At 42.4% G+C, this 13,834-nt stretch overlaps 2 protein-coding genes across 2 annotated transcripts in view; both read right to left on the reverse strand.

The window, feature by feature from the left end:
* The window catches only part of LOC136399328 (zinc finger protein 420-like), a 219,755-nt gene that overhangs the window by 89,186 nt on the left and 116,735 nt on the right, over window positions 1-13,834 (reverse strand). The gene's annotated exons all lie outside the window — the stretch shown is intronic.
* The window catches only part of LOC136399338 (zinc finger protein 420-like), a 127,639-nt gene continuing 116,731 nt past the window's right edge, over window positions 2,927-13,834 (reverse strand). The window contains exons 2-5 of the mRNA XM_066374416.1: window positions 10,321-10,462; window positions 8,616-8,689; window positions 6,815-6,964; window positions 2,927-6,491 (exon numbers count right to left, since the gene is read on the reverse strand). Of these exons, the coding sequence (XP_066230513.1) occupies window positions 4,797-6,491; window positions 6,815-6,964; window positions 8,616-8,689; window positions 10,321-10,462 (2,061 nt within the window). The 3' untranslated portion in view covers window positions 2,927-4,796. The remainder of the gene's footprint in view (window positions 6,492-6,814; window positions 6,965-8,615; window positions 8,690-10,320; window positions 10,463-13,834) is intronic.

The following is a 13,834-nucleotide window of genomic DNA, read 5'->3' on the forward strand; positions in this document are numbered from 1 at the left end:
ACTGTCAAGGCCAGGTCAGGATGAGAACCTGGGTCCTTTCCTCTCTGAGCAGGATTTCACCAGACATAAAGATAAGAGCATGGAAATCAGGTAGGACCTCACATACTGCTGACCGTACTCCTGCCAACCTGGAGTCCTCCTGGGTCCTCATCCTGAGGAAACCCAAAGCCAGGCCCTGGGCGGCGCCATCCCCTTGCTGAGTCCACAGCTGTGGGAACCTAGAAGAATGGCAGCCCCTGATTCACCACATCCTGTGCATCTCTGTCCTTCAGGCCCAGGAGCTCCTCCATCTGCAGAGTGGGAGCACTCCGAGCAGACGCCATGCTGTCCCTCCTCTCCGCTCTTCTCTGCCTCTGTCAGTTGTGAACACGGGGAGGGGGCAAAAGAAGGAGGGAACAGGGTGGCTCACATCCCTCACTCCTGAGAAACCAACCTCAGGTTCAGGCAGTCTGAGTTGTCTTGTTGAAAGACAACTTTGAATTTCTGCTGCAAATATCTAAAAGAAACTCTCTTCCAGGACTGAGTCTGGGCGGAGGACCCGCATGAAGACAGGTGAGTCCTCCCCAGGCGCCGGGTCCCACCTCTTACTTCATCCTCTGGGACTCAGGAGCACAGAGGTCCTGGGCTGAGGTGATAGAACAGGAGGGTGTTGGGCTGAGCTGGGGAATGAAGGAGGGAGGGTCTTTGTAATGCAGCCTATGGTTTCCTTCCAAGTAGTCCCCAAACTCACCACCTGGGCTAAGCCAACCTCTGTGATGCCCTGAGGGAGTTCTATGACCATCTGGTGTCAGGAGACCCTGGTAGCCCAGGAGTTCCATCTGTATACAGAAGACACAAATATGTCTTTGGAGAGATAGAAAGTGATGGATCCTGGGGACAAGGCCAAATTCTTCATGGAAAACATCTATGCTGGGAGATATTATTGTACCTACCCCAACCCCACTGGGTGGTCAGAGCGCAGTGAGACCCTAGAGATGGTGGTGACAGGTGAGGGAACACTCCGAAGTCTCAGCCTCAGGTTCTAGCAGGAAGGGGTCTGCTGTCAGGGGATCTCCCTTCTCACAGCCCAGCCCTGAGGGACATGAGAGAGATGTGAGCTTCATCTAACATGCTGTCTTTTTCTCTTCTAGGACTCTATAGCAAACCCAGCCTCTCAGCCCTGCCCAACCCTGTCGTGACCTCAGGAGGGAAGTGACCCTCCAGTGTGGCTCAGGGCAGGGATTTGACAGTTTTGTTCTGACTAAGGGAAGAGAAAACAGTTTTCCTGGACCCTGGACTTACATCAACATGACAATAAGGCATTTAGGGCAGTATTCCCTGTGGACCTTATCTCAGCTACGAATGAACATTCAGATGCTATGGATATTTTAAGAAAACACCCCAGTAGTGGTCACACCTCAGTGACCCCCTGGATCTACTAGTTTCAGGTGAGGTGCCCCCAAACCCATCCTTTCTGAGCACTGTCAGCTCAGGCTTCTGTCCCCAGGACACATCAGAAGTTGGATGAGAATCAGGAACCTCTGAGTCATAGTCTCTCAGCAGAGATCTGCCTCTCAGGGATCCTCCCACATGATCCCCCCCTGGGTTTTAAAGGTGGCAGGTGGACATGGGGAGTATCTTTGGGATGACACAGGTCAGACGTAGAAGACTCTGAGTGATTTGAGAATTTCTTCTTACCCCCAGCCTCTCACCACTGTTGTAATTTTATTCTTAGGACCCTCTTGAAGCCCCAGCCCCCCACTCACAGGCCCCATCTCCACAGCTGGTGAGTCACTGAGAACTCTGCTCAGAGGGAGCACAGACCTCCCCAGGGCAGTTCTGAGTCTCTCAGATGAACTTCTGCCCCCAGAGACTCAGCAAAACCCTGTCTCCCAGAGGAGCTGGTAGTTCTGAATAGATGATTATAGAATAGTGGTTCTCAACCTGTGGGTCGTGACCCCGGCGGGAGTCGAACGACCAAAACACAGGGGTCGCCTAAAGCCATCGGAAAATACATATTTCCGATAGCTTTAGCCCTGAGAAGCCTCGCTACCGTTCGCAGCAGCGCTATTCAGCTTGAACGCATGCCGTTATGGACGTTTGTTCCAAACTGAATGCCTGCGGTTATGCGCAGATGTGATTGCATCATCCGTCCAGGGCCTAAGGGGTGGGGGAAGCAGGGGGAATGCTCCACAGTTCATAGCAGCTTGGCTGCTCATCCACAGCAGCACATTACATGTGTCCAGCGCTTGCTGACGTCATCAGTGGGCGGGTGCAGCGAGCGCTGGAGGACAGAAGCCTAGGAGGCAGAGAGCCAAGAGAGCCTGCGAGACAGCCAACTGGTGTAAAAAAGGTTAATAATGTAAAAACAGTACACATACCATACACACAATACTGTGTAAATGTAAGGTGCTTTGTGTGTAATCATTACACAGTACACAAAGCACCTTACACTTACACAAAGCACCATACATTTACACTGTGAACTACATCGGTCTTATACTATTAGAGACCACTATAAGATGTAGTTCACACTGTTCCCAATGTATAATTATCTCTCATATCTCCCACTATTTTCCCATATTCTGAAGGAGGAAACTGCTGAAATCAGCGGTTTCCGGCATTGAATCCGCCTCCTATTGATTTCATTGAGAGTGCAGCGGATTTTGTGGAAGAGAGCTTCTGAGAATCTCGGGTTACCACACAATCCGCCGCAGCCTCCTTTTGATTTCAATAAGAGGCGGAGAAATGGCAGTTTCCGACACATTTCTTCCTCTCCTATTCAAGTCAATGGGAGGCCGCAGCAGATTCCGCTCAAATATAGAGCGCGTTGCTTAATTTTTTTTCACGCTAGAACTTTTCCTAGAGCAGAAAAATTCCAAAGGTGGAATCCACCACCCCCAATAGACTGAAAGAGGCCTCACACTGAGGAATCTGCTGTGCGGATTCTGCAGTGTAAAAGATCTGCCTCCTATAGAAGTCTGGCTCAATGTCATGTTCCTCAAAGAAGGCAGATAATGTAGGAAACATGTAAATTTTATTTTTATCCAATTTATTTTTCCAAAGCTGAAGTTTCATTTGGAATGATTTAATTTTTTCAGACAAATCGAGGTACGTTGCATTTGGTCCTTGCAGTGATAAATTTAAGTCATTCAAGATGACAAAGATGTCCACCAAGTAAGCTATTTTCTGCAGCTCAGTTTTATCGCTAAAAAGTGCTTCGAATTGCGGTCTTGCTTTCTGATTAAAAAATGTTTTCAGTTCATCACAAAGCTCAAAGACACGTTTTAAAACTTTTCCTCTTGACAACCACCTGACTTCAGTGTAAAATAACAGAGCATTGTTTGGCGCATCTAGCTTGTTGCACAGTTGCCAAAACAGCCGACTGTTTAAGGCGCTTGACTTCTGTGAAAGAACATTTGCACATGCTTGCAGACGAAATTTCATCATACTTTCCTAATCTACCTGACACCCCATTTGCACTTGCTAGAAGTCCATTCACAGTGAAAGTTGAAGATGTTCCGGAGACAGCGCAAGAAGAGTTCATTGACCTAATTAACAATGATGCAGCGAGAACAGATTTCTCTACGATGCCACTGACAAAATTCTAGATTGTTTACAGTTATATCCTATTCTGTCTGAGACTGTGCTGCACCTTCTTCTTCCTTTTTCAACAACATATCTTTGCGAAACAGGGTTTTCCAGCTTGCTGGTAATCAAGTCTAAATACCGAAGTAGACTTGTTTTGAAAATGATCTTCGCTGTGCCCTTGCAAAGACTGCCCCAAGAATTTCTGAATTGGTAAGCAAGAAGCAACCACAACCATCTCACTGAATTTGGCAGCATACTGTTGCAAAATATTGCACTGTTGTTTACTGTTATAGTACTGTTGTTATATTTAAACCCATGCTATGCCATGGTGAAATGTTATTTATTTGGAATTGTTGTTATATTTAAACCCATGCTATGCCGTGGTGAAATGTTATTTGGAATTTTGTTATATTTAAACCCATACTATGCCATGGTGAAATGTTATTTATTGGAATTAGTAATAAATATTTCTCAATATATAATTAAACATTGTTTTGTGATTAATAACTCTTTAAATTATGTTTTATTTGTAGCAATGAGAATACATAATGCATATCAGGTATTTACATTCCGAATCATAACTGTAGCAAAATTACAGTTATGAAGTAGCCACCAAAATTATTTTTTGGTTTGGGGTCACTGCAACATGAGGAACTATATTGTGGGGTCACGGCATTAGAAAGGTTGAGAACCACTGGCCTAGACCCTCCTTTTAAAACTTTTCGGTGCAACTATCCCTCCTCCAGCACACATTAGCATAACCGAGTCCCTATCCAAGCATGAATGTAATTAGCCGTATCACATGGGCGATGGCCATTCACGTAACCAGTGCCATTTTTAACAATAAAAGTAAGCAAAACCAGAAAACACAGATTTTACCAACTTATTTGCCCAACAAGACCTTTCTCCAATATAAATTTTCTGATGGTTATTAAGAGCTGATGAATTTTAAAAGGCATTGCCACATTGTCCGCATTTGTATAGTTTCCCATGTGACTTCTTTGATGTACAATAAAGTGTAATTTTGGGGTTAAGGTTTTGCCACATTCTAAACATTTATGAGACCTTTCTTCAGTATGAATTTTCCCATGTTTAGCAAGAGCCAAGAGCCAAGGAATGGCTAAAAGCATTGCCACATTCTTTACATTTGTATCATTTCTCTCCTGTGTTTCCATGCTTAGCAAGAGTTGAGAAATGGTTAAAGCCTTGACACATTGCCTGCAATTCTATGGTTTCTCTCCTGTGTGAATTCTTTGATGTACAGTAAGGTATGAGCTCAGGAGAAAGTTTTTGCCACAATCTAAACATCTGTGAGACCCATCTCCAGTATGAATTTTCTGATGCTTAGTAAGAGCTGAAGAATGGGTAAAGACTTTGTCACATTCTCTACATTTGTATGGTTTCTCTCCTGTGTGAGTTCTTTGATGTACAGTAAGGGATGAGGAACCACTGAAGACTTTGCCACATTGCCTACAATTGTATGGTCTCTCTCCTGTGTGAATTCTTTGATGTTGAGTAAGGTTTGATTTACGAATAAAGGTTTTGCCACATTCTAAACATTGATGAGACCTCTCTCCGGTATGAATTTTCTGATGGTCAGTAAGAGTTGAGGAACGACTAAAGGCTTTGCCACATTGTCTACATTTGTATGGTTTTTCTCCTGTGTGAGTTCTTTGATGTATAGTAAGAGTACAGGTATCCTTAAATGCTTTTCCACATTGTCTGCAATTGTACGGTTTCTCTCCCGTGTGAATTCTTTGATGTACAGTAAGGTGTAATTTCCGGATAAAGGTTTTGCCACATTCTAAACATTTGTGAGACCTCTCTCCAGTATGAATTGTCTGATGGTCAGTAAGAGCTGAGGATCGTATAAAGGCTTTGCCACATTCTCTACATTTGTATGGTTTCTCTTCTGTGTGAGTTCTTTGATGCATAGTCAGAGTTGAGGATTGGCTAAAAGCTTTGCTACATACTTTACATTTGTATGGTTTCTCTCCTGTGTGAATTCTTTGATGTCTAGTAAGAACTGAGGAACGGCTAAAGGCTTTGCCACATTCTCTACATTTGTATAGTTTCTCTCCTGTGTGAATTCTTTCATGCACAGAAAAAGCTGAGGAATCCTTAAGGGCTCTGCCACATTGTTCACAATTGTATGATTTCTCTCCTGTGTGCATTCTTTGATGTACAGTAAGTTGTAATTTTTGTATAAAGGTTTTGACACATTCTAAACATTTGTAAGATCCCTCTCCAGTATGAATTTTCTGATGTTCAGTAAGAGTTGAGGATTGGGTAAAGGCTTTGCTATATTCTCTACATTTGTATGGTTTCTCTCCAGAGTGAGTTCTTTGATGTCTAGTAAAAATTGAGGAATAGCTAAATGCTTCCATACATTCTTTACATTTGTACACTCCGTTGTAAATTTTTTGATATCTAGTAAGAGCAGAGGAATTGTTAAAGGCTTTTCCACATTCTCTGCATTTGTAAGGTCTTACTTTGGTGTTAATATATCTCTCATATAAAGTAAGATATGCATGCCAATTAAATGTTTTATCACTTTCTTTACATTTATAAAGTGTTTCTCCAGTATGAACTTTCTTAAGTGTATTTACATGGGAAATTAAACTGAAAGCACTCTTACATGAATTATAATTGTAAGCTTCATTTTTAGTATGAATATTCTCATTGTCATTATGATTTGAAGATTGCTTGAAAGATTCAACACATTTAGTTTGTTCATTTGTCTTCTCCAGAATATGAAGAACCTGATGATTATTAGAATGTGACATCTGGTCAGACACTTTTCTTTGTTCATAATGGTTCTCCGGAAATGGAGTTTTCTTACTTTGATTACAAATTAATTCTTCTTTAAAGCTTTTCCAGTGTTCATTGCATTGGTAACATCTGTCTTCATTATGTGTACTCTGGTAATCATCAAAGATAAATATGCTTTTAGTGAAAGGTATAATTTCATTTAATATGTAAACTTATTCTCAAATATCTACTCTGTAATACCTATTAAACCATGTTGGCTGTACAAAATTTGCTCCAAAGTTAATATTATAGACATTGAAATGAAAAATATTTGAAAAACAAATGCAATTATTTACTCAAAAACTTACATAAGTTCCTAGCTTTTCCTGATTTCCTTTTATAGTAGTAAAAAGTAGTTTCTGATCTTCATTTAAATTTTTTTTTCCCAGTGCGAGTATAAGAGTCAGAGAGAGAGTCCCACATGCACCCTTACCAGAATTGACCTGCAAGGAACAATGTTCTGCTTATGTGAGGATGTTGCTCCATTGGTTAGTGATGGAGTCATTTTTTTAGTGCCTGGAGAATAGACCACAAAGACATCCTCGGTGCCCAAGACCAGCTCACTGGACCAATCCAGCCATGGCTGTGGGATTCGAAGAGAGATAAAGAGAAAAAAGAAGGGGGTGGGTAAAGAAGCAGATGATTGTTTTTCTTGTAGGTCGTGACCTGGAATCAAACCTGGGACATCCATACTCTTGGCCACACTACCACGGAGAAAACTGGCTGGAGCCAATCTGCATTTTTAGAAACTAACTGATAGGCATTGTAGCTGACTTAAAAAGAATGTTTTAAAAATGTGTAATATTTTTGAACTATTTACAACAAAGACTTAACCAGAAATAATAGTCCTGTCATGGCCAGATAGCTCAATTGGTTGGAGCATCAGCCTGAAGCACAGAGGTTGCTGGTTCAATTCCCAGCCAGGGCACATACAGGAACAGATTTATGTTCCTGTCTCTCTCCACCTTTTTCTCTTCCTTCCTTTTGATATAATCAATGCAATAAGCTTTATTTCTTTTTTGAGAAAAGAAAAGAGAAAGAGACAAAACACTGATTCCCTCTTGTATGAGCCTCAGCTGAGGAATCAGACCAGCAGTGTCCATGCTCCAGGAAAACTGGCCAACTAACTGACCTATTCAGGCAGAACTTAGTTTCTTTTTTATATTCAGAGAGACAGAGAGAGAGGAAGGGAGACAGAGAAGAGTAAGAAGGGAAGCAGTCATATGTTGCCCAACCCTGCTGTCCATTCATTGGCTGCTACTCCTGTGTGACCCTAGAAGCGATTACATCCACAACCTTGTTGTTTCAGTATGACACTTTTAACCAACTGAGAGCTTAACAGGCCAGAGTGGAATAAACACTTAAATAATTAATAATAATAATGGCCCTGGCCAGTGGCTCAGCTGTAGAGCATCGGCTTGGCATGTAAAAGTCTTGGGTTCGATTCCCGGCCAGAGCACACAGGAGAAGTGCCCATCTGCTTCTCCACCCTTCCCCCTCTCCTTCCTCTCTTTCTCTTCCCCTCCTGAAGCCAAGGCTCCACTGGAGTAAAGTTAGCCCAGGTGCTGAGGTGGCTCCATGGCCTTTGCCCCAGGTACTAGAATAACTCCGATTATAGTGGAGCAACACCCCAAAAGGGGCCAAGCATTGCCTCCTGGTGAGCATGCCTCATAGATCCTGGTTGAGCGCATGCAGGAGTCTGTCTCCCTTCACCCCACTTTTCACTTCAGAAAAATACATTAAAAATTAATAATAATTGTCCCACCGTGGCCAATACACTCTGTTAGTTTAACTGTCATCCCAGTATGCAAAGGTCTCAGGCTCAATCGTGGTCAGGCCACATACAGGAAACTATCAATGTTTCTGTCAAGGTCTCCATCTCTTCCCATTCCTCTCTTTAAATATATAAATAACAACAAAAAACAATTGTGGCAGGTTAGCTCTTTCCATATTAATATCCTTTTTACTCAACACTCGTCTTAAATTTCTGAGGCTTTCATTAGGTTCACATTATCAAAACCATACCATCTAGGCCTGACCTGTGGTGGCACAGTGGATAAAGCGTCGACCTGGAAATGCTGAGGTCGCCAGTTCGAAACCCTGGGCTTGCCTGGTCAAGGCACATATGGGAGTTGATGCTTCCTGCTCCTCCCCCCTTCTCTCTCTCTTTTCTTTCTAAAATGAATAAAAAAAAACAAAAACAAAAACAAAAACCCATACCATCTATATCTTACCAGTATTGTTTTAGAGAAGAAATTTTTGATTCCTGGCTTTTGTAACAAGGTCTGGATGTCTTCAGATGGCATAGCTGAAAGATGCAAAATAAATATTCACGTGATGACACAAGGTAAATGGATATACCAGCAAGTATTGACAAACCTACATTTTAAGTATGCCAAAGTTAAGAGTTCAAGGTAAGACAAAGGTAAAAATTTAAAAAGTTACATCAGAGAGGAATGAAAACTTACATCTATTACTGACAATATCTGCGGAAACACCAAAGCACACAAGTGTGATACGGTAAGAACATTTTGAATTACCAGTTTCTTCTTAAGAAACACAGAAATGACAGTGCTGTATGCTCAGTGAACTGGTTGCTTTGCTGCTTCCTAAAACATCATTCTGTTTTGCATAAGAGTGCCAAGAGAATGGCAGTACATGGTGAATGCACTGTAAAGACTATGTTTTTAAAAATGAGTAATTGTTTAAGCACACAGAGACTGCAGTACTGAGGACAGATATCAAAAAGAGAAACACCAAGACTGGTGGTGATTCTAATCCCTCTCCCTTCCAGTTTTTCTGTTCCTTTCTATATGTCTGTCACAAAAACTAAACAAAACACTTCCGATGAGAAAAAACAGCTGATAATGTAATTCCTCAGGCACGTGCAAATGTTTTCCATGGAGCCCAAATCTATGGAAAAGGAGTCATCATGGCAGCTCTCAGTCCAAGGGGAAGACTTGACTCCACTGCCAATGTGATGATGGAGATCATGAGAGCAAAGGCACAGTCCTGAGAAGATGCCAGATACCAGACGCGTTGGAGATGAGCTGTCCCTCTATAACAACAACAAGAATACACCTGGGGGCCCTGGCCGGTTGGCTCAGCGGTGGAGCGTTGGCCTGGCGTGCGGGGGACCCGGGTTTGATTCCTGGCCAGAGCACATAGGAGAAGCGCCCATTTGCTTCTCCACCCCCCACCCTTCCTCTCTGTCTCTCTCTTCCCCTCCCGCAGCCAGGGCTCCATTGGAGCAAAGATGGCCCGGGCGCTGGGGATGGCTCCTTGGCCTCTGCCAGGTGCTGGAGTGGCTCTGGTCGCAGCAGAGCGACGCCCCAGAGGGGCAGAGCATCGCCCCCTGGTGGGCATGCCGGGTGGATCCAGGTCGGGCGCATGCGGGAGTCTGTCTGACTGTCTCTCCCCGTTTCCAGCTTCAGAAAAATACAAAAAAAAAAAAAAAAGAATACACCTGGGCTTCTCACAGCCCTTTCCACTGCATCAGCTTACCAAACCATACTTTGAAGTCTCGCTTCCTCCATGACCTTTAGATCTCTTACCTGCCTCATCTGCTTCCTCATCCCATCTACTTGGGTGGAAGGATACTGTCATTTTCCTTCCCAGCTCCAATTTCTAATTCATTTTGTGCCCAGGTGAGAGACATGGTACAATATTACAATGGTCTAGAAAATAACTTTCCAAAATACTGTTTTCTGAAAACATCTTAAACATTCTAGAATTGTGTAAGTTTTCAGACACTGAGTTCTAATCAATGTGCCTCATGAAGCCTTTGTTTCTACACCAGCAAGCCCCCATATTTGGTCCCTGATGGCAGAACTCTAAAATCTACCCTGCAAGGCAGAAGCTGACACATAATGCTGCTTCTAATGAAGAAAACAAAAAGCTGCAGGGAGAAAATAAACTCAGGAAGGAAGTCATCCTCACCCAGGGAGACCAGGTTCCTGTAGTTCTCCAACATCACATCCGTGTACAGTTTCCGCTGAGCTGGGTCCAGGCATTCCCACTCCTCCTGAGAGAAATCTACAGCCACATCCTTGAAGGTCACATCCCTGAAGGTCAACGGTTTCTGCAAGAAAAGACACATTAACAAAGGTCTGCAGTCTGAGTTCATAACGCCATCCAACACTGGCCAATAGTCATAAGAAACCTCACAAACATCTATAAATGTTTCTATAACTAATAAAAAAATACTTCTTAAGCAACAAAAAAAATTAGCTCAAATAATGTTAACATGTTATACACACAGACATAATAGAACTAGGTACAATTTGAAAGTAATAGAGCCCTACCTGTGGTAGTGCAGTGGAAAAAGCATCAAGGTGGAACACTGAGTTCAAAACTCTGGGCTTTCCTATTTAAGGCACATACTGGAGTTTATGCTTTTTTCTTGTGACAGAGAGAGGCAGGAAGAGGGACAATCAGGAAAAGAGAGAGGTGAGAAAAATCAGTTCTTAGTTGCGTCTCCTTAGTTGTTCATTGATTGCTTTCCCATATGTGAGCTGATAAGGGTGGGGGGAACTACAGCACATCTAGTGACACCCTTGCTGACCTCTTGGGGCAAGACAGCAACTTTGGCTTCAAGCCAGAGAACTTTGTGCTTAAACAAGAGACCATGGGGTCAAGTCTATAATCCCACGCTCAAGCTGGTGACCTCAGAGTTTTGAACCTGGATCCTCTGTGTCCTAGTCCAAACCTCTATCCACTGAGCCAACACTAGGTCAGGTGATACTCAATTTTAATAAAAACAGTAGCAAGAAAAACATCCACAATAGAAAAGAATTTAAAGCAATTGATTTTTTGTCTCTAATTTCTTTGAAAAACTTTTTTACTTTTATTTATTCATTTTTAAGGAGAGAGAGAGAGAGAGAGAGAAAGGGGAGAGGAACAGGAAGCATCAACTCCCATATGTGCCATGACCAGACAAGTGCAGGGTTTTCAACCAGCGACCTCAGTGTTCCAGTTTGATGCTTTATCCACTGCGCCACAAAAGGTCAGGCCTCTCTAAAAAATTTTATATGCCTTCATGGAGAGCTTTATTTCAACATTGTAGACACACAATATGAATAAGGAAATTATCTGAAAAATGGTCATAAAAATAGTAATTTTTGAAAATGTCAATCCACATATACCCTCCACATTCAGTTCTTTAACACTCTCTTAAAATAACAAGACTTTTTCAGCAATCTAGTGAGTGGGTCTCTTCTAGCTTCTCTCTGTCAGAACTTCCTCAGTTATTCTGACCCATGGAAGGTGCATTTCCTTAATCTGGTCCCAAAGAGGAGACACTTCAGCCACATGAAACTACAGCCTACTTTCCCTTTTTATTGATGCCCGAGCCTCTGTCCCATCCTCATAAGCATGTTGGACATAGTTGCCCTCCCTGGTTGACATTACAAAGGAGATATTTCTAGTATTTAAAAGTGATTAGAGAGTAATGGTGGCATGACAGATAAATCTGATCATTCCCTTTGAAATTTCAACAAATTGAACAACTACAACACAGTGAAGTAATCCCAGCTGGGTTCACAGGGCACCTGAAAGTTCCCCACACCTAATGGACTGAAGGTGAGGCAGATTGAAAGGGTGGCAAAAGATAAAACACACTCACTGTCAGCTCTGAAGAGGAAACTGGCCTGACTAGGTTTTTCTTTATTTTTCTCTTCTGCACTGTGGGAAGGAGGAAGGGCCATGCTTCCTGGGTCTTGTTTACCAAGAAATGAACAGTCAACTCTACAGTGCCTGAGTCTCCTTCAGATGGGAAAGGTGGAGAGGCTCAGAAGCAGAGAAGGAGATGCTTAACTAAGGGGGGAGAGAGGGCAGGCTGAGCTCAGGGTCCCGGCCACAGTTCCCGTGGTCTGCCTACAGCCCACTCTCTGCACCGAGAGAAAGTGCAGCGCCCCAGCCTCCCAGATGCCAACTCGCTCACCTCGTGGGTAGGAAGAGTGGCAGTGGCAGACCCCACAGCTAACTCTCCAGAGCCACTCTCTCCCAGGAGAAATAGAGCTTCTCCATATCGGGTCCCCTGGTTCTAAGAGTCATGGGGAGGAGCACCCAGAGACCGAATCTCCACTGCTAAAACCTTAAAGCCACAGAGCTGTAAAGCTATAAAGCTGAAGCTGTAAAACCCTCACTACACACCACACCAACCAATGACTGCAACCCTGCTTGCATCATTAGCAAGAAGGTCGCAGTGGAGTTCTTTCCTAAAATCTCAGAGCTAAAACTTGCAGGACTGCAACACATACTGTAAAGAAAAACTAACCTCATAAACCTAAAAAAAACATTTCCTATTGTTTCTTTTCATTTTATTTACTTTCATTTTTCTTTTTCCTGTTTTTTTATTTGAATCTTATCTTTAATTTGTATTTTTATTTTTTGTATTTTTTTACTTTTCTGTAGTTTTTCATTATATTTATTTTGTATAAAATTTTTATATTATTCATGACTTTTTAAAAATTTTTCATGTTTATGTTTCTTTTTAGAGTTTTTAACAATACTTCTCTCAAATGCCATCAAGGCAGAAGAAATCAAATACCATGGATACACAAGAAAGAGATGTAATAGATAGCTAATAAAATATCTCAATAAAGAAATCCAAACAACATGGAAACCTTGGACATAAAAAACAATTTAAAATTAAAGTTATAAAAGAACCTCAAGTTGCGAGGAAACATTGATAGGCTACTTATTGAGATGAAAAACAAATTAAAAAAAGAGTACTTCATCAAGGAGAGTTAAACTTTCAAAAAGAACCAGAGATAAAGAACTCAATACATGAACAGAAAAATGAGGTAGCAAGTTTAGCTCATAAAACAGGCCAGACAAAAAAAAAACAGAATCAGTAACACCAAAAACAGGCAAACAGATGCTACAGAGAACAGAAAACTCACAAAAAATGAGAGAGCACCACAAGATTTGACTGCCTCCATCAGAAAGACGAATATAAGATGTGACCAGTCGATGGCGCATTGGGTAGAAAGTTGGATTGGGATGCAGAGAACCCAGGATTGAAACCCTGTGGTCGACAGCTTGAGCATGGGTTTTTGATGGAGTGTGCATGGACAGGATCATAAATATGACACCACAGTCACTGGCTTGATCCCAAAGATCACTGGCTTGAGAAAGGGATCACTCGCACTGCTATAGCTCCTCATCAAGGCACATATGAGAAAGCAATCGATAAACAATGAGCTGCAACATAAAATTGATGCTTCTCATCTCTCCCTTTCTGTATATTTGTCCCTCTCTGTCTCTTTCTCTCTGTCTGTAATAAAAATAAAGCAAAACAGAAAAAAAAGAGCAACATAAGAATAATGGGGCCTGATCCGGCGGTGGCACAGTGGGTAGAGCGTTGGACTGGGATGTGGAGGACCCAGGTTCGAGACCCTGAGGTCACCAGCTTGAGCGTGGGCTCATCTGGTTTAAGCAAGGCTCAACA

This window comes from Saccopteryx leptura, chromosome 3 (assembly GCF_036850995.1).
Source record: "Saccopteryx leptura isolate mSacLep1 chromosome 3, mSacLep1_pri_phased_curated, whole genome shotgun sequence".
In the NCBI taxonomy this organism is placed as follows: Eukaryota; Metazoa; Chordata; class Mammalia; order Chiroptera; family Emballonuridae; genus Saccopteryx; species Saccopteryx leptura.